The sequence below is a fragment of the Clytia hemisphaerica genome, unplaced genomic scaffold (assembly GCF_902728285.1).
Source record: "Clytia hemisphaerica strain Z4C2 unplaced genomic scaffold, Clytia hemisphaerica genome assembly, whole genome shotgun sequence".
In the NCBI taxonomy this organism is placed as follows: domain Eukaryota; kingdom Metazoa; phylum Cnidaria; class Hydrozoa; order Leptothecata; family Clytiidae; genus Clytia; species Clytia hemisphaerica.
The window spans coordinates 451,568-472,767 of NW_027104387.1; the positions used below are offsets into that span (position 1 = coordinate 451,568).

At 34.9% G+C, this 21,200-nt stretch overlaps 1 protein-coding gene across 1 annotated transcript; it reads right to left on the reverse strand.

The window, feature by feature from the left end:
* Nucleotides 1-7,754: 7,754 nt before the first annotated feature.
* On the reverse strand, nucleotides 7,755-18,194 carry LOC136819515 (uncharacterized). Its single transcript, XM_067075748.1, has 11 exons — nucleotides 18,081-18,194; nucleotides 17,171-17,264; nucleotides 16,399-16,542; nucleotides 16,007-16,088; nucleotides 14,136-14,238; nucleotides 13,271-13,643; nucleotides 11,954-12,189; nucleotides 10,782-11,004; nucleotides 10,155-10,300; nucleotides 8,793-9,218; nucleotides 7,755-8,369 (listed from the first exon to the last, which is right to left on the reverse strand). The coding sequence occupies exons 1-11, from the start codon at nucleotides 18,175-18,177 to the stop codon at nucleotides 7,939-7,941; spliced, it is 2,355 nt and encodes a 784-aa protein (XP_066931849.1). The 5' UTR covers nucleotides 18,178-18,194; the 3' UTR covers nucleotides 7,755-7,938.
* Between the last annotated feature and the right edge of the window lie 3,006 nt (nucleotides 18,195-21,200).

Below are 21,200 nucleotides of genomic sequence, written 5' to 3' on the forward strand. Positions count from 1 at the left end.
AAACGGCACTTCAAAGGTTAGGGGAAAAGTAGACGATGCTTTCGTCCGTTTTAAATGCATGGATAGTCGTTTCCACCCGTTTCCGTATCGTTTCCGTGTCGTTTCCGTATCGTTTCCACCCGTTTTCACCCGTTTCTCTGACGTTTCACCTTTTAGTTACTACGAGATATTTGATATGGAGAGGTGGTCTAAAAGATAAACGAAGCAAAATTTTCACATTCATTAATTTAGGATATTTTACCTACGACCCGGTCGATGGGAAGTAAAATTTCTTAGAACTTCTCTAAAAAACTGGCAGAGAGACCAGCTAGTATCATGATACACAATATTTATAAAGGCAAGAAACATGGATAATAGCCAAAAGTCCGTCATCCGGATATAAGTCCGTGAACATGTCTAGATCATCTATCGCGGACGGTTCCGTGTATGTTACCACAAGGAAACTAATTTAAGGGCTCTGACCATAGTGAATTTTTCATAATTGCCGTGTTTAAAATGTGTTTTCTGACTGATGTAACCAACAAAACTATGGCATGTTATACATTTTCTGTTAGACAAACTATTAATAAATCTGAAAATTCAAAAGTTGCATTGAAAAAGTTTGATGAAGAAGAAAATGAAGACTTTTGCGAGGAAGAGTATTTCAACTTTGAAGAGCTTAGTTTCGGCGAAGAAAAAACATTTTGAAAAATTTTTCGCAGTAGATGGTGTATCTTTTACCAAACAATAAAAATTTTTGCGGAAAATTTTTGTAAATGTTTCTTTTTCTCGAAATCTTCAAAATAGTGGTTTTTCATCAATTTTTCATCTGGATTTTGCTTGAAAAAACAGTCATAACTTTTGACACATCTTTTTAGAAAAATTTTCCGCAAAATTTAAAATAGTTCAATTCTTTGCGGACAGTTTGAAAAAAGTTCGAAACAAAAAGGTTAATTACCCATTAAAACTTAGCACTTTTTATAAAAGAAGATGATGCAATATATTATTAACGTCTTTTTAAAGTTCATAACGTCATTTTTGCAATTATATTCTTAATTACTCTTAAGGGGTTTGATTAAAAAGCAATTTATAAAGGCAATTCTTTGTTAAAAGTGTTAAAGAATCTAAAACATAAATTTCATGTTCAGATACTAAAATCAGTTTTCTGACTATGGTCAGAGCCCTTAACAAAGTATCGCTCGAGAAATTTGATGTAAATAACCTCTATACGTGCAACGCTCGCGCCTATCACCGCGTGCGTGTGCGAAGAAAACAAATTCTTATCAGGGTGTATTTGTAAAATACTCTCTTTTCTATAGTATATTTATTTGATAACTTTATTTACAGTGATTGATAGAGTTAAGGAATAAGAAGAAGTAAGGACAAGAATTTTTGTTTCATCGTTAGAAAATAATTTCAATTACAATTTTAAAAGCTGTTGTTGGGAAATATTTTGTCGCATATTTGCGAATCTTGTTATCATTAATCAATCTTTTTTCTCGTTATTGGCTGTGTTTCTTCATTTTTGTGATTTTTGTGTGACTTTGAGCGTAATTGTGCCGAATATTTCAAAATGCAGGACAAACCGGAGATGCGGGCATGCGTACATGTCACTTGATAGCTATGCTTGACAATCGCTCAGCGGGAAACAAACAGTAGTGTATATTTTTTACTTTTAGTTTTACAAGTAAAATTATGAAATTAAATGAATACTATAATAGCTATTGTATGCGAATAAGTCACGTCAGCAAAAAACATCTTAGAGTCGTGAGAAAATAACCTTGCAACCAACTGTGACCTTCAAAAGAGTTTCTTAATTATTATTTTCCTCGAGTTCATAAAAGATCTAATCACCAATTATTCAATCAACGGACGAATTTTGCATTCTAGCATTGCCTCGATAGTATTATTTTATAGTATATATAGTATATTTTGAAATTGCTTTGATACTGAAAAACTTTGCACCCAGCCGAGTAAAATCATATGATTAGTCTAATAAAAACATACCACAGTCCGAAGCTCCAAAAAAAATTTTAAACGATAAATTTCCTCTAGAGGATGGTTGCAAACGATAGCCCTAAACCCGATAGAATAAATATGGTATAATATCAGGGGTGGTCAAAGCAGATGTTTGTAAAAATGAGCTTGAATGCTAAGCAACCCCAGCCCTGATCTAAAAATTGGAGTTGCTTATAAAAAAATGAATAGTTTGAGTTCATGCAAAATCTACGCAGACTTGCTAATGCTAAAGCTAATGCTTTATAAGAAATTTTAGACCTTTTCTTACAAGATAATTATACTTCTCCATATCTTTGGAACAAGCAAAATATTGCATCTATCAAAAGTCTTTCACTGTACAATCATGGTCGAAATAATTGAGACAAAAGGGAAATTCCCAGCAAAATTTGAAAATCACAAATAATTTTGAAGCGCTCTAATGTTGGAAGGCTAGAGTTTTAACATGAGACTGAAAGGGACATAAAAGTACTGACGAAATTAGTAAACAAACTGTATGCGCAGCGGGATACAAAATCAAAACAAATGTCACATGTCAAAAAAAAAATTAAAAAAAATACGGCTGATTTTGATTGTTTCAATTGTTTTAAAAGTTTGTTTTGGACACGTGATTTTAATTGTTCTCTTTAATGACATTTGGTTCGTTCCTTTAATATTTAGGAGTGCTTATGATCTGAGGATTTAAATGCTCAAAAATACTCCAGCAAGGCTCCAAATATAGCCTAGAAGCCAATAAACTCCCGCCAAATCGAAATGCTCGATTAGATAAAGTGCAAAGCCTGAAATTACCATTCTCGCCCGAACTTGAAATTCTGAGAAACGTTAAAATACCTAGAAATCACAGATTAAATATACTATCGAAACAGAAGTTGAAAGAGAATTAAGGTAAGGGGAGCCTAAAAATTTGAGATTATTTCCATTAGGGCAGAGATAATTGAGATTTAACTCGTCCTAAAAGACGACAACGTTCCATTTTTCTGCGTGAGAAAAGGTTGAAGTTGTTTAAGATACAGTCCTTAGGGCCCGTCCACATAGTACGTACGTACTAAAATGTCGAAAATCGACCCCCCCTCCCCCAGTACGCAAGCGCATGCAAATAGCTATACCCCCTCTGGTAAGTACGTACTTTTTCATTCAACCCCACCCCCCCCCTCTGTTGAAGAAAATTTCGAACTCACATCGTTTGGTTCGGACCTTTGTTCGGAAGAAAAGGGTCAGTCTAAGGTTTTGTATTATGGGATTAAATTTTCTATTAATATGCAATAAGCCCTATAGAAGGTTAGCTAATTCCATCCTTTTATATATTGTGAAAATCAGACTTGGATGGATTAAGGAAATAGGATCAAGCTAGCTTCTACAAGGTAGATTATATCTTGATAATTTACAAGTAATCCTTTTAAATGTTCAATTAAAAGTCTCCAGAAGTGAGGAATAAATACCTATATTAAAGTCTATTCACGATAAGTGTGCGCTCTTTTTTCTTTTACCTTTAACTTTTGAAGGAATTCTTCAATCTTTATAAATTTGGTATCATTGGAAAGATATTATGGAGTGGAATAATTTGAAATAAAAAATTCTTTAAAATGATTCTAATAATGAAGATGAAAATGAAGAAGGAAAAAATGAAGATCTTGTAGAAAGGTTCTATAAATGCTACAACTGTTATTTTTACTGACGTGAATCCATGATCATCGAACGTCATCACTGTGAAAAAAAATTCTCAAAAATAATCATTCAGTCAAAAGATATCAAACAAAGTTATAAGCTGATTGACGTCTAAAAACGCTGTTTTCTGCTGTTTTTCGGGGTCAATCACTCATTAACTTTGTATCATAACTTTATATTGAATAAATATTTTAGTGAAATTTCTTCACAGTGATGACCTCCTAAGATCAAAGAATCTCTCCAGTGAAAATGAAAGTTATAGCACTTCTCTACAAGATCTTCATTTTTTTCTTCTTCATTTTCATCTTCGTTTTTAGGATTTTTTTAAAGACTTTTTTACTTCAAATTGTTCCACTCACAAATATCTCTCCAACGATACCAAATTTATAAAGAACGAAGAATTCCTTCAAAAGTTATAGCTAAAAGGAAAAAGAGTGCACACTTGTCGTGAACAGACTTTAATGACTGAAAAAAGTAAAGAGAATTTTCTTCTCTATTTTTTCTCGTGGATATTCCATGCGAATGCCAATAGATTTATGCACTTTTTTCTCAATCAGATGACGACTTTTTTAATAAGAACAAGAAAGCCTAAAGCTTGATACTCGATTGTGCAAAAAATCTGGTTTAGATGCGCCTAAGTGCGTTTAAGTGCGTCGAACACATTTTTGCTTTCAAGTGAGTACATTCGCTAAGCGCACTTAAGTGCACTTAAGTGCGCTTAGGCGGGCACATATATACGCACATAAACGCCTTGATTTTGCTAGGCGTTTTGAAATTTAAGGTCCATCTACATTTAGTAATTTTGATTTCTGTCCTGGGTTGCCCCGCTCCGGCCTTTGTTTTTTCTCTTCTTTTATTTTAAATGTTTTCGAATGTAATTAACTGTCGTATTTATTAATGACATTCGAATTCTTTGCAAAATAAAACAAATTCATTTTATAGAAAAGAACATTTCAAATGTAAAGTAAATCAAAACATAAAAATTAAAAAGTTTGTCGGACAACAACAGGGCAACAACAAAACAGCATTCAAAGGGCGATAAAAAGCATAAGAAAAATTAGTTCACCTCTTTCTTCCAATAAAAACATTCAAGTCGTCGTTACTGTTAAAACGTGTGTTCGTCATTCTACATGTTTAAATTCGAAAAGTTATGACAAGGGTTTAAAAGTGGGGGGCGTACGGTTTTTCGGAATTGAGGAAATCGCCCCTTTTTTCTTCGGAATTCCTGAAATCAGGCAAAATTTTTCAGTAATTCGGAATTCTGAAATACACGTGTTTCCTATTAGCAGATTCATGTAAAAAAGTCACGAAAAAAATCGAGAAAGTCTCTGATTGGCTGAAATATTGCATATACAAGCATATTTTTCAAAATGTCCAGAGTATGAGGTAATCTTTTCATGCCTCCGCCAATCAAAAGTTTGTTTACTCGACGTTTTTTCGTGACTTTTGCATGAATCTGCTAATAGGAAATAGGTGTATTGTTTCGATATCGGAAATCCATGAATTTTTGCTTCGAAATTTCGGTATTATAAAGTTTTTATCCCTTTTTTCGGAATTTATACATGAACAAGTGATACTTTTATGGACCTAACTGGTTATGCATTTAACACATATATAATTGATATCTACGTGAGCATATGAACGTTAAACAATTTTAGACGATTTATTAAAATTAGTCGTTTGTTTCTTATAAAAAAAAAACGTTTAGAAAACCAAAATTTCATGCTCTTGAAATATTCTTTCATATTCAAGACTTCGTTAGCAAAAAAACATCTATCTCATCAAAAAATTGTATTTTAGAGATCGGTGGTTAGATCAACATAATAAGTCAACTTTAATCCTTGTTGGCAAGCTCCCTGATGAACTGACTGCGCGAAGGAATCCTAGGAAACGTAGGAATGAAAACAGCCTGTGATAAGAATCTGATGAAAAGAATTGATTTTACTTTATTATGGCAACATGGTATGTGTAGGAAAGCTTTAGCATTGGGCAATTTTCCAAGTTCCAACTGTTTTGACGGAATTAGAGACCACTTTAAGTAAGTTATAAAGGCTTTTTCCTCGCTAAATTTTCTCTCTACGTTCGAGGATTTAAGAGGCCCCCTCCAGTTGACCTTCAATTCACACAATCACGCAATTTTTTCCCAAATTCACGCATTCACGCAATGTCTTTTCGCAATTCACCCAATTTTTGCTCACACAAAGCTTTCCAATTCACGCATCCACGCAAGTGAAAAGCCCATTCACGCATTCACGCAAACCGCTGGGGGGAAGGGGGCATTTAAATTCAATGTTTTTTTTTTTAATCCAATAAGCGTTGATACACCTCCTTTCTCAAAGACCCGGTAGGATTTTTTCAGCTAGTAGGGGTAAAAATAACTGACCGAAACACGATGGGGATTGATGTTCCCATGTTTTTATGACTGGAAATTAAAATTACATTGTTTTATATTCAGTGAAAATGGAAGAATAGCAAAATATTTTGTAGGGTGAGCATTTGTTTTGATCCTTCTTAACGAAGTCTCCATTGTGGACGATATTTTGACGAATTTGTCCATTGTGAAGGGGGTGAATTGATCAATTTTTGTCTGAAATTTTCTTCCTAAAAAACAATTTATTATGGCAATATCTCAACTAGACAGAATTAATCATATTTCAGAATGGATAAATTATTTTCAGGATATCGCAGTTTTGCATATATCGATTTAAAAAAACTGTTTTGTTATGCGTCTTGTCTTCGGGCACAACGAGGACAACCGAGGACAAAACGAAAATTTTAATAAATTGCCAGCTAAGCTTAATTACTCAGCAAGAAGAATAGATTACGTAATTAGTGTCTTTCCTGAACAGATTAGTTGATATTTTCCGTTCCTTTTGATTTTGATTTTTCTTTTTACTTTCAAAATTAATAAATCAATTTTCGATTGCAACAGACAAAATCATCTCGTTTTGATCTGTAAAATATCCGGGGGATTCGGTTGAAATGATCAGGCTTAAAGAATTTCCTCTGGATGGTATGGCAAAGTCATACTTTGTACTTGTTCCATACTGTGTTTACCTTATGTTCAAAAGGTTCATCTATAATGGGCTCTTCCAGAAAAATATTGATTATGGGGGTGGAGGATATAACATTTTTTGGAAATTTACCCCCGGGACATTGATGCGAATTTTGACAACGGATCTCACCCCCCGACAAGCATCAGATCAAAATCACCCCAAATCAGAGCAAGTTTGCCCTAAAACATGGCAAATTTTGCAGATTTTTCACTACACCCCCGAACAAAATATCCCATTTTTCCTCCACCCCCATGTCCAGAAAATTTTTGTAAGATCCAAATGTAAGGCTGCTGGCATCCACTAACGTAACTCACTTCACTAATCTGCTAACGTAACAGATTCCTACCCCTTTTTTAACCCCTTATTAATGTACATAGTTCAAAGCAAAGTCAATTAATGATAAGAAAATCATTATTTTCATAAATGCTTCAATAATTCTATCCCTACATACAGTTGAAATTCAATCAAAATCTAGTTTCAATTAAGAAAATACTACAATAAAATTTTCCCCGTACAAATAAATATTAGTCTACCCCATTAGTTAAGTTGATGCATAATACTACCTCCAAGATAAGTCCTTACAATGCTAAATTGATCAAAGCTTGTCATTTTTAATATTTTTTTTCCTTTTACCCATTATTGAAAAAATAACAGACTACGAGACATAAAAATTCGTTTACGTGCAAATAATGTAAACTGCCATCTATAAGGTACTACTATAATATGCTTGTACGTCTTTTAAGGGACGTTTCTCAATCGAGGGACGTTTAAACCAAAATTTTTGAATTCAATTTTGGGCACTAACCAACACGATAGGGATCTCTTAATCCGTTTGCATCGAAAACAAGAATGAATTCTATAATATCGATTTACTGAAGCATTTTTAACTTTGATGGCGAAATATTTTTCACGAAGCTCTAATGATTGCTCGCAGCTTATTGGCAAGCTTGATCACCACGAAAAGTAAAAAAAACTCGCACCTGTGACAAGCCAATGTATTGGAAACAACGTCCTTAATTGAAACAACGTCCTTATTCAGTCGTGGTACACGCGTATTGGAGTGCCCTACCCGTCATTTACGTATTAATCCTAAATTCTTCCATATAATCTACCCCAAAATACAAAAATAATGTTAATTTGTTACTATATATCTATTCAAGATGAAAAAAGTTTTTTTCCTTTTAGTGGCTATTGAACAAAACCAACCGTTTAGAAGGCGAGTTTATTTGAGTTCACCAGATTTTGTTACCATGTAAATATAAGCGCATGCTTTTTTATTTTTATCTTTCTTAACGGTAGTAGCATCCCAGCTTTTCTTCAAATCCAATTTAGTTGGATATTTTGTGGATAACTGCAAAACACCACAGACGTTTTGAAGATAGCTTGGTGGTTCCCCATTTGATGTATTTTGTGTATGACTTTTTGGAACTTTCTGTTGTTTGTTTGCTGCAACTTGGAGATTGTAGACGCACAAGTTGTGTTCTTCTTTTTCACCTACGGTTCCGAGATCGAAATGAAGACTTGATGCGGACGCGCGGCCAGGAATGAATTCATCATTTTGCTCATAAATGTTAAACATTTCTTCACCCGTACTTGCATTCCCGATAACTTTGTGCATGTTCCAAATGGTGTTTGTCAATTCTGAACTAAAATCTGAAATGAAATACGCCTTCATACTGGAAGAGTTTTTTATGATTTTTCTTTAAGAACTTAAAATATTATTTTATATCTTAAAAGCTTCATTCAAGCCTAGCTGACCTGAACCTCTTTTGAAAGTTGGGGGAAGAGCTTATAATTTTAACAAAGTGGCGTCCTGCAGTACAAAAACTTTATTAATAAAAATAGATACCGCTCTCAAAATATTCCAGTTTAAAAAAACCCTAAGGGGCTAGATCATAATGTTGCGCATTCTCAATTCAAAACATGTGACTTTCTCGATTTTTACAAAATACGGCGCTTTATGTTAAGGCTTTACTTTTTCTTGTTCGGGAAAAGTCGAACAGTCCCATTTAACCCTTCAGGCTTCAAACTTTATGATTTGGAGTTACTTTTCTATCAAATAAGACATTTACATACTGCTGAACTTTGGTCCCATTATAGGTTGAAACCAAGCTCTTCGATGTGGATTTCTCACATCATAAGCTTGAATACGAATCCAAGTGATATCTCTGGCAGGAATTTTTTTGAGTTGAACCTTTGTTCGGTAGTCTTCGTGAAGTTTGAAATAACCTCGATGGCATGTGATGGCTGTTTTTGGTTTGTAACCATCATAAACTTCAACGGTGTACTGCCAAACAATGTGCTCAGAGATCCGCTGTTTTTTAACACCTTTCAATTTTTGAGCCTTGGGCATTATGAAGGCTAAACGATTTCCGGAAGTTTGTTCTACTTTGAAACTGTCGACTGAACAATCTGGTGTTTGTTCAGCGTCGCCAATCTGGATGGGGTAATATTGTTGAAAGTTGTCGTCATCATCACGGTAGTTGAAAATATCATAAATACCTGGATAATTGAGAAGGACAAGAATTTATTATGCTGAAAAATATTGTTTGCTTAATAATTTGTCTATGGTGATCTTTTTACCCTGGTTAGACAAAATGTAGGGTATCGGGAATGGTAGTCAGTTCACACATTTCCAAAGCAATCATCACCACGATGTGTACATAGCAGGTCAGGCGGAACAACAGTATAAGTGGGGAGGCTGAAGGCTCAAAATGAGATGAAATTCGCTAGGAATTGAAGAAAAAACTGTCATTTGCTCAAAAGTGGGGAGCCTGAAGTCTCCCCAGTCTTCTTGCTTCCGCCGGGCCTGCATAACACATCATAAAATCACATAGAATCATCGCATAGAAAGTTATTAGCGAGTTTATGCATTCGAGATAAATCGAGGGGGACTATAAAGCAAAGTTGACATGTCTCCGAAATCGCCGTCCACTTTGCTCGACGATGTTAAAAATACCATAAAAAATACCGTCGTCTGTTTAGGTGACCAAAGGCGATATAGAGCGCTACATCAACTATCGACTTTGTTTTTTACCATTTCACTTACCGTCGCCCTCGATATCTTCCGATACATAAACTCGGTATTGTTCTAAATGGTTGCCCGTTGAAATAAAATATAGCACAAAACGGGCTTTTCAACTTCAACGAGCTTCATTCTAAAGGCCTTCAATGCAAGAAGTTTAAGGGAAAATAAGTTTATAGCTAAAATCAGGAAACTTCAAATATCTTAACAAAAAAAAGCACCAAAGGACAATAAGTTCATTTTTTTCGTCTTCACTTTTCATCTTCATTTTCGAAAATTTATTCAAATTTATAAGTTATTTTTCCCAGAAATGATACTGCTCTGCATTATATTTGTAAACGGTATATAAATATCAGGGGCTTAAAGTAGTGCACACTTAATGCAAAAGGACGTTGATGACGATGTTTACATACCTGTGTGTCCAAAGAAACGTCCCTCAATCATGTATTGGATCATTTGAAACTCCCCTTCATCAAGGTTGGCAACTTGTTGAATATAATCATGTGATCCATAAACTGTCTTCTTCAATTTCAACTCTGGATCAATCAAGGCACAGTATCTGAAAGATAAAAATTCATATTAACATATACGTTCTAATTCGAACTGAAACATTTGTTCCTTCAGCTAAAAAGAGTCGTTTAAAATTTTCACTGTAAATCAAACCTTCTTTAATTCGAAGAAAAATTTTAGCTCCATTAAGATCGAATTAGGGAAGCCTCTTTACCTATAATATCCGTTGTTAAGTTAAGTAAGTGCAGTAAGTTAAGTTAAGACGGCTATTAGTACACCGTTCACTCGAAAACTTTGATTCCTGATCTTCATATTTGCTCACCCATTTTTTCGCTCCCGTACTGGTATGCACCACCCCGTTTTTTTCAATAACCCACCCGAATAGAAAACCAAGTCGAGATTGACTTATTTTTTCTTAGTTGGTATTTGGTATTTGAAATAAGAAATATGTGAAAATTTGAAATACGGGTTATACAATCGATTTTCTAAAAGTCATTCAAAGGGTATTGAAGAGGTGCAGGGAAGCTTACCCAAATACGGTTTTCTGTTCGTAAGGCATCGAGCCAAGGAAATGTAAATTATCATTTTTCTGCTTATACTCCACAGCTTCTTCTTCGCCACCTTCATAAGAGACGAGATCTTTACGAAGACTTCGAAGCTCAGTCATCTGTCGGTTGTGGTCAGTCTTCAGTTTGCTGGTCAAATGCTGACGTGGTTCACTTCTAGTAGATTTTGTAGCAACCGTCCCCGCATCTAAAGAAATAGAAGACCAGAGTCTACTTTTGGCTGAACTTTGCTTTTTGATAAAAGAATGAGTCCAGTGAAGTAGACTAGGAGCGTTTGGCAAGGTCGCCATTTTGAGAGAAAATGTTAAAAATCCAACTAACAATAAAAATACTTGGAGATAAATAATACATTGCCTCGTACTGTACTGTTTTTACCTTCCAAAAACAACTAAAATCTTAAGCAAAAGCATATTGCCATATATACTACCAGGACACTTAATCGCACCAGCCATTCTATCAAAAAGCTTTAACTTAAGTGGACCCCGTGCTAAAGAAATAGAAGAAGCGATGAGCGACTGGTTTAAGCTACAATCTTTACGAAACAGAGATTCCTAGTTGGAATTCCTCCTCCTCCTTCGATGCCTGAGCAAGCTGTCCTATGACCTTGCGTAAACATTTCTGAAGCATTCGAGCATCTTGGAAAAAAAACCTTTCTGATAACATTTGGAATATCTATATTAATTGAAATTTTGCAAGTGTGCACATATCATTGGCGACGTAGTCATTCTTTGAAAATGCTGAGGAAAAGGACCCCTTTTTTCACTTTATTTGTTTTTCTGCTAAAGTTTTGTGAGGTAACTCCGTGTGACATTTATTTTTGGGACAGCGGATCAATTCTTTGCAACTTTCTAGTATCGTAGATTTTACAGAACGACCCAAAAGTTGTCTTTTGTCCCTAAATGAGCCCTAAGTTACTGTATTAATGGATCGGAAAATGCTATTGACATGAACTTTTGATCATCAGTCTTATGTACTGATGAAGCTTGCAGTCAAATTTTCAGCATCATCAGACAAGCGGTTACCTTAAGTGAAGTAATTTTTTCGCGGTAGACAATTAAAAACGAAGAAATTAATTCTGCGAAAATAAGTTTTGCGAAAATTAGTTCCCTTTAGGTGTGCTAAAATAAAACACTTACTTCGATCGACAACCACTGTTTCTCGGACATACATAGCATCGTTAGCGGACAGTATTTGCATATAACTTCCATATCTCAAAGAAGTCTCCACAAGGAATTCACCGAACTCCAAAGGGTATGTATCAAACCAATGAACATAATTGTTGGGCGTTCCTTCTTTGTCATGTAGGAAGCCGTTACCGCCTTTCCAAGGGTCATCCTTACCTTCATCCAAGGGTGATGCTGAATAATAGTATCTAAGTAAGAGATAATGGGAAATTTAATTCCGCGAGTCAAAAAAAAAGCAAAATTCATTCTTGTTTTATTTTTCGAATCAAATATATCACGTGGATTTAATTCTTCGAATCAGTCGAAAATCAGTTGAAAAATGGCCCATTCCATTTTATATCTGTACAGGGGGGGCTAACCTATCCATTTATCTTTTCATTTTTCCAGTAGGTCAAAGGTTATATATTCTAAAATTTGCAGGGGGTTACTAAAGGCTAATTTTTGTTCGTCCACCGTTACTTTAAGGTATGAAAATAATTTTTCCAAGACTTCTTTTACAAATTTCCAGGGGGTATTATCACTTCTCTAAATTTTTATTTTTTACCTTAAAAAGGTTCGTCCACCCTCCTGTATGGAATAGTGTGCTGCGCAAAAAAAGTATACTAAAAAAAAAGGAATTCTGTGATAAAATGACTTAACCAATAACTTTAATTTTTAGTATAGTTGAAAGCATAGCTACTCAGCTCTCTGTGCTTAAAAATTTACTTCAGAAGGTTTTTAGTTCCAGAGATATCAAGTGTTAAGTAAGCTAAGTACACAAGGGACATTTTCAACATTGAAAATGAAGTAAGTTATTCCAAAATAAGCTAGCTCGTCATAACTAACGTTAATTTGCTAAAGGTAGAAATGTTCATAAAAGTTAATTTCACATGCAGCAGAAAGAAAAATTCTTCTTCTTTCCATTGCCGAAAGAATTAAAATCAACCAGCTGTTCATTAACGAGAAATTTGACTTGGATGGTGCATACGTTTCACCATTAAAGTTGAAAATTTCATCAAAATGACATAAAAGAGAGCTGTCAATCAAAAGTTAATTAGCTTTTTTGCTTTGAAAATTTCTCGACTTTTGTTAATCTCCAATTTGGTGTGCTTGAAGATTCATATTTCTGAAACTAAGACTCCCTTCGCAACGGGAATTACCGTAGAACGCTGAATAAGCTAATCCAAAATTTAAGTTGGCTATGCTTAAAGTTTTTTGATAGTTCAATTTTCCTTTTTTAAGTATACTTTTTTGCAGAACCAGGTGGAACACATTGCACAAGTTTCTTACGTGAAATCATTGTAGACTTCTACGCCATGGCATTTGTCACCCCATCTCGTCAACGGTGTATTGGGATCAAAAGCTCTCACTTTTGCAAGAGCTTTCCTTTCATGTTCATATAGTGGCCTTTTTGTTTCCGTGATTTCCTCTGGAACCTTGTTTAGATCAGCATTGTTAGCATTTATAATGCACCATTGCATAGCATCGACCGAATTGTCCGGTAACGATGACTCTAATCCTCGGTAAGCCAGTGGATGGACAATGTAGTTATAACGTCGTTGAGCGGGAAATTTAGTGGTTGTTTCCGTCTTCGGATTGACAGATTTCAATCCAATGATATGGAGATATCGTCCCCAAGCCTGATTGTAGAACCAATACCCACCTAACAACAAGATAAAGTTGAGAACAACTCAAGAACAGAAGTTTTTTTTTTTGCGTTGTTGGTACGATGCAATATGCTGCCATCCCACCAACCCAAAACGCTTTCTCTTGTCTCCACCCCAATTTTCTTTTAATAACGTTGGTTCTTCTTTTACTTTTGTCCCAGGGACAAAATCAGCGTGTCTTTTGGGAATTACCTTCACTTTTTGTCCCATATAAAACATAAAAAGAAACCATGAGACACGCACTTTTTTTCTTGTGTTGTTGGGATGGAGCATGTTGCATTGCACCAACGCGAAAAAGACTTCTCGTGTCGCCAAGCCTTAAAACATGATACATTTTTGTTTGAACGATGTTTCACCGTTTACGGCTCTTTTTCAAGTTCTTTTCTAGTAAGAATAAATTCGTTAGAGTTATTTTGCTGATATTCAAAGAGAGGGAAGTTGTGACAGGGTTAATTAAAAGTAAGAACGCTGAAAAATGATAGTCTTACCCCGATAGGCATCTTCAGGTTGGATTTGAACATACTTTTTATCCCACTCGATCGAACCATCATCTTCATCGTGGGGGTCATAATCCCACAAGTTGTTTTGAACCTAAGAAGCAGTTCCAAAAAATGATTTTTTCCCCGTTCTTTACACCTCCGTGTTTTAAATCCAGTTGAAGAAATACCCTACAATTTCACCTTCACCGGGAAAGAGACTTTCATTTCTTCCCAATATATTTCATCGGGGTTTTTGATTTTTCTAAAAAACGATGCATTGTGGGATTATTTCGGGAGTATTACAATAGAATTCCCTCGAGGAATTCCTAAGAGATTTCTATTGTAATACTCCCGAAACAATTCCACGATGCATCGCTTTTTTAGAAAAATAAATAAAAACCGATAAGATAGATCTATTTGAAATTCAAAAATTATTTCGACTGGATCTTTTGAACATGGGAACAATGGAATATTTATCTCCATTTGGAATTGTCCCAATTATTTTCATCACTACTATGAGAAAAGTTCCACCGCACGGCGGCGGCAAAAAATGAGTTATTTTCTCCCACTGGCCTCAAATTAGCTTATTAGTGACTGTTAGGTTGTCAAACAAACCTATAGATATTCTTAAAGGATATGATTTTGCAAAAAAAATTCAAATTTCAAAAAATTCTCAAAATTCGTGCCCAGTCCCTTTTTAGCAGTTTTTCTAAAAAATCTGAATTTAAAAGTCAGAGTCGAACCTTGAATCTACTTCAGTTACAAAGATTAAAGAACATAAAATTCTGCGTCAGAAAATGGGGTCACTTTTTATTCTAGAATAATCTGGTCACGAGATATCGTAATTTAAAATTTTTGGAGACTGGGACGAGGTTGCTAAATATAAAACCATAAAGTATTCAGGGGGTAAGGTCGAAAATTGTTCAAAATTCGTTTTATTTGCTTAAACAACTCGAACTTATCTATATTTTCAGCCAAACAACTTTTAAAGCCCATTTAAGGTTTATTTCTTTCTGAATACTCAGGTTAATATCGAATTTTACGAGATTTCTACCAGAAATAAAAGTTTAAAAGTCGATTTACTCGAAACTCTAGTTTTTGAAACATGGGACCCTATTTAAACACCCTCTTAGGGTTGTCGAAAAATCGTCAAATTTGGTAGGTAGGTTCCCTATGATGAAATTCCGATTTTGAATTTTAGAATTTTTGAATTAACGAAAAACCCAAATTTTACCCCCGTCTTTTAAAAAAATGTTGCCTAGCAACAAGTAAAATGCCTAAATTGAAAAAGTCTAAAATTCAAATTTTTTATTTTCACTTAGGCTTGCTTCATGCCAAATTTTCAGGTCAGGTCTCTACGATGTCGGAAACAACCGTATTATAAATACCCCTCCAAGCTTTTTCAAGCAAAATTGCCTGGTCAATCGTTGATTTTTACCATATATGGGCAAAACGAAAATCTAAATTTTTCGAGTTTCAGAAGGGTCTCGATAACAAGTGACCCCCCCATTTTCGAGCACTACTCATTGAGAGCTATCGAATGGTCGTACTACCAAAGAGTTAACTGAATTTTCATTTTTTCGTTCTAAATTCGATGACGTCATCAGCTATCACGTGACAATTCTTTTTTCAAAAATATTTTTTGAAATTTATTTTGGAAATTCATATAAAGGTTGATGGTTGATGAACAAAAAAGTGTATAATAATCAACAAAGTGGTCGAAAATGCCGCAAGTTGTATTAGGTTGCTGAGCGAGTGGGAGAAAAAGGCCATTTTTTGCCGCCGTGCCGAGGCACTGAGACGAAGGTGCTTTTTCATAGGTGGATTCCATATCCACTTAGGTAACTAGCTAAAATCCTGAAATAGGAGGGTTAAATTACCTCATTACCACGCAAATTCATGAAATGACGGTTTTGGAAAAATTTGTCATGATAAACCCATCTACTCTGTCGCGGAACAAACCTAAAAGAAATGCGAAGCAGGTAAGGGTCATCATCAAAATCTCCGACATCGTGACGTTTAGTAGTGGCGTTGTGGTATATCAAAAAAACTCAAAAATCATTTTAGTTTCAGTGGGTATTAAAATGGGGATATACAAGAGGAAAAACCGCGAAATATTTAGAACGCGTTTGGTGCCAAAGTTAGCGTGTTTTGTCATTTTTGAAATCTTTTTGAAAAAAATAAACGAATTTCCCTTTTTGAAGTGATGCTAATTTCTTCCGTCAGTCAAATTTCAACAATGTTTACTTTAAAAAATCATTTGATGTTTTACCCAGTCCAATCCCATGGATTGTCAGCATGATGTGTGATATAGAGATGAGAAGCACCAGCCACAGCTGCTGGAATTGGAAAATCAAATCCTTCTGTTTCAGATCGATTGGCGTGCTTGACTATCTCATCTTCGATTGCACGATACCTGCAAAGTTCAGGGTTCGAGTTTAATGCTCAAAGGCTTAGAGCTTTGATTTTTCCAAAGACAAGAAAAAGTTAAGGCATAAGAATTTGCATTGTTTTAACACGGAAATCTGGCGATTGATTATATTTTCATTACAGCATTTGTGTGAAATTTACGCTTTTTTGACTGGGATTCTTCTCTAGGGGGTACCTAGGCAAAAAAGGGTACGGGTATGTGCCGCACTTTAAAGGTCCCTTTTTTCGATCACATAATTCAATTCCAGTTCCTTAAGGGTTGTAAAAACAGCTAAGATTCCATATCGTGACTCTCAAAAGCCTAAATCTCTACAAAATAGTTCCAATAGTAAAAAGAAAATTGAAAAAATAGTCACAAAATTTACAGAAATTCGGGGTTTTTTTCCGTTTAAGTTTCTAAGGGTCCGGTTTGGTCCCTATAAGGGCCCGACTGCCAAAAGTCAGGTGGCACATACCCGTTATCCCGCAAACCTAATACCTCCCCGGGTCTCTAGCCTACGGCTTGAAACTCGTCAGAGGTTGTTGAAAACAAAAACATCACCTTATCCTAGAGTAGAAATTATGATTTCTTGAACAATGACTAGAGTAGCTTAAAAGCAATTTACTGTACATACCCCTGAAGCCACGATCGTTCTTTGTTCATAGGGGCGCCATATTTGTCATAATACGCAGCATGCATTTGAACACCGTCCCCTTTTTGATCATAACCTATCAAAAAGAATAATAATTTTGGGTACAATTCAAAACTTTATATAAAACAAGCTTCAGAAAGAAATCGTGAAAACAGTACTGGCCAGTCTCAAAATAATTACTTACTACCTTTTAAATTAAGACTCTTTTTGTTGTAATTTCCATAAAAATGTATAAGGAATGTTCTGAATATTAAAGTGCACTTTGCTGTTCTTTTTAGGATTTTAACCCAGTCCAAGACTTCAAAGCTAGAAATTTAGAAAGATGGGTTCAAAGAACGCGTTAACCACTCCTTTTTAGATGAGTCTCCCCCTTTCTACAAGAAATTATCTTACCCTTCCCCCCACTTTTTGTGAATTTCAGGAGATCTCGGTGGGAACTTTGAGAGTGGCTTCTGTATATGACTTATGTCTACAGAAGCTTTACCTAGAGTCAGCAACTTTGAATTTTGTACATCACATTCATTTTAAAAGAACCTGTTATTTTTGTCTTTCGTGTTCTTATTTTGTTGGCACTTTGAGACTGATATTGTTCTTATTTTTAGGGAAAAATTTGGGGTATTTCAGGCTTTATACCTAATTTTTACTACTTTGACCTCTGTTTTATTGAGTGATTCCAGGCTCAATGCTTGTTCTTATTGTTTGAAAAATCTGATTTTTTTATTTTTTTATTTATTCTTTATTTAAAGTTGGGTACACTAATAGAATTACTTAAGTACACAAGTAAGTCTAATCAAATCTATGATAATTTCTAAGATAAAAAGAGTAAAACTCATAATAAAAATCTGACTGTTTGAGCCTCATTGTTCTTATAAAAAAGTGCATTTGATCTTACCTCTCATGTGAACATGTATGAAGAGGTTGACTTCTTCACGAAAAGCGTTTTTGACTGGTCGCCTCAACTGATCCAGTTCCACATCTAGACCTTGCATTGTTGCTTCTAAACCTCTAAAACAATATCAAAAAAGTTGGCGAAACTTGATAACATCTTGTGTCACAGAATAAGCGACCCTTTGGGACCCGCTCACACTTGGAAAGGCTAAAACCTTTCTTAAATGAAAAGCTGCATTACAATCTTACTCCATTCAGATAACTTTATATCCCTGTGGGAGTTTCAGTGGCAATTTTAACCCTAATACAGGGTATTAAGTATAACCATTAATGGCTATAAGACACGGGATGTCTCCCAGTCATTTCCCCACTCGCTAAAGTGCAATCACCGAAACAAAGGTATACAATACCCGACAAAATTATATGTCTACTTGTCAGTAACACTACAGAAACTTTAGGCGTGCAAACTTTCGCGAGCAGAAACTTTCGCAAATCGTTGTCCGGGAGTAGGTCAACTATGACAGTCGTAGAGGCACGCGCAAACATATATCATCATGTAGCACTATATCTGAAATTTCCGAATTTACTTGTTTGCTGTCCGAAATTTTCTTGTAGGTGTCTATTTTACGGACTAGAATGCTTAAATAGCGATATTTTTGACGTCAATAGTGTTTACTAAATTATATCTAACTTCTAAACGGTTTGTTTCTGCCATTTCTTAGAAAAATCACACGGAATCGGTCTATTTCACTGTATAACTTATTAAAAAGCATACCACCGTCTATCCAGAGTTATTTATTCCAGTCTCATAAAGTAGATGCTTATTTTCTGCCATACTTGGTTTACTTTGTAAGAACTAATTTTAAAAAGGAATATACACGTCTATATCAACAGTTATTGAAAAGGTAAACTGGTTATCTTGTACTAGATGTACAAAATCTCATCCGACACGCTAAAGCTCTAAAGACCTGGAAAATTTTCAACAACTGAAAGGTTTAGAGATTACGGAATTTCGCAAGACCCTGTCAAGGATTTTTTAGTGGGAGACTTGGTAAGAAAGCCCTCGTTTTCAGGGTTTGACTAGTCCAACCGAAATATTCTTAAGTTTACACGCAAGGGCAATTGAACACGACTTGGGGGTACGGTACATCAAAGACCGACTATCAATTATAGACCAGCGTCCGAGATTCAAGAAAGGCCTTAAAGATGGTTTTCGTAGGGCACCCTTTAAATCAGGGCAACATTTTAATCCGATCTTGAGATATTTCCTTTTTAAGGTGGGTAAATATGCTGAAAAACAAAAACTGCTGACTCAGCAAAAAAAACGATAATTTCATTATATTTAAACCAAAATATCTTGAGATCTAGACATCGAAAGTTAACAAACCATACCATTTTCGGATACTAAAAATTCAGGGCTATCCACCTGTGGGAATAATTTTTTCTGAAAATGCTCCAAGAAAAATGTTGACGTCATCGGAAAACGTTAAAAGCATCAATTTTTCCGCCTTAAAAATGCCATTTCTCGGCACCAGGTGGTCGGAACTTAACAAATAACCCCATTTTCTTTATCTACTTTTCACGCTGAATCCGTTGGTAGCCTCAGATATTTGATTTTCACACTTCGAAAAAACCGTTAGTAAAGGGGGGGGGGACCCTTGATAAGTTCTATCGATTATCTAAAAATTGATTCACTCAAAAACTGCAGGAGATTCGAAGGGCAAATTTTTTTTGTCAATTCTACACCTTATTAGGTGCATAATATAAAAAATTTGCCCTGATCTAAGGGGTGCCCTACGGAGTGACACAATTCACTACCTCGGACGCTGGTCTTTTATCTCCGATGGGAAAATGGCTCCCTCCTTTGAGCTTTAGCCTGGGCGGCCGCCAATCTACCATTGGAATATCAAATAAGTAAACTCGGCAATAAACAAAAAATAAACGGACATACAAAAGAAATACTTTCCAATATATATTCGTGAGGCCACAGTGACTTTCAATCTCACACGCTAGATATCATTTAGCAACCATTCCACCATGCAACCTCTTACTCATTTAACAAAAAACTTTCCAGTACACATCTCTTTATCAAAAATGATTACTCATTCAGAGATTGTTTTGAAAAACAAAAAATATTTCAACGCATAAAACAAAAGCACAATGCACAAAGCCTGCTAAAAAAATTCTTAAAATCATCCCGCCTTGTTGATTTGCTATATATTTTGATAAATGAATTGTAATTTATGCTGAGGCCCGGAAAACCCGAGTTACAAAAACTCGAGTTACAATAACCCGAGCTACAAAAACGAGTTATGACGAATGTAAATTCATAAGTCTCGAATTATGACGTCATACGCCATAAACATACACCATTTCTTTCGAGAAGAATCAATAGATCCGATTAGAATAGAGACTTATTTTAAAGCGGAAATGATAGAAACAGCATCAAAAGATCTAATTTACAATCAATAATTATAATAGACCAGAAGAGCAGGAAAATTGAACAATCAGAAAAAATATTTTAAACAATCATTCTAGACATTTATTTAAACGATTACAATTCATTATAATTAAAACATACACCATTTCTTTCGAGAAGAATCAATAGATCCGATATTAGAATAGAAACTTATTTTAAAGGGGAAATGATAGAAACAGCATCAAAAGATCTAATTTACAAAACAATAATTATAATACACCAGAAGAGCAGGAAAATTGAATTTTAAACAATCATTCTAATAAAACAATTATTCTATTTTATTTTAATAGCTTTAAAGCAGTCCCTCCGGAAGATTTAAACTTTTTTACAGTTTCACAACGTGATATGATAAGATGCGAGTTACGAGTTGCATTTATAACCACGAGTTACGAGTTACTTTTCACGAGTTACGAGTTACGAGTTGCATTTTAACAAAATAAAATCGCGAGTTGCGAGTTACGAGTTGCATTTTAACACACAAAATTCGTGAGTTGCAAATTAAAAGTGCGAGTTGCAAATCGAAAAGTCAGTAAGGGTTAAAAACATTTCTATTGATAAAAGAAAATATATATCTTAAATTATTAAATGATTATTACTGCTCACTATTATACATAAAAAAGAGCAAATATTTGGTGGAGAAAGAAA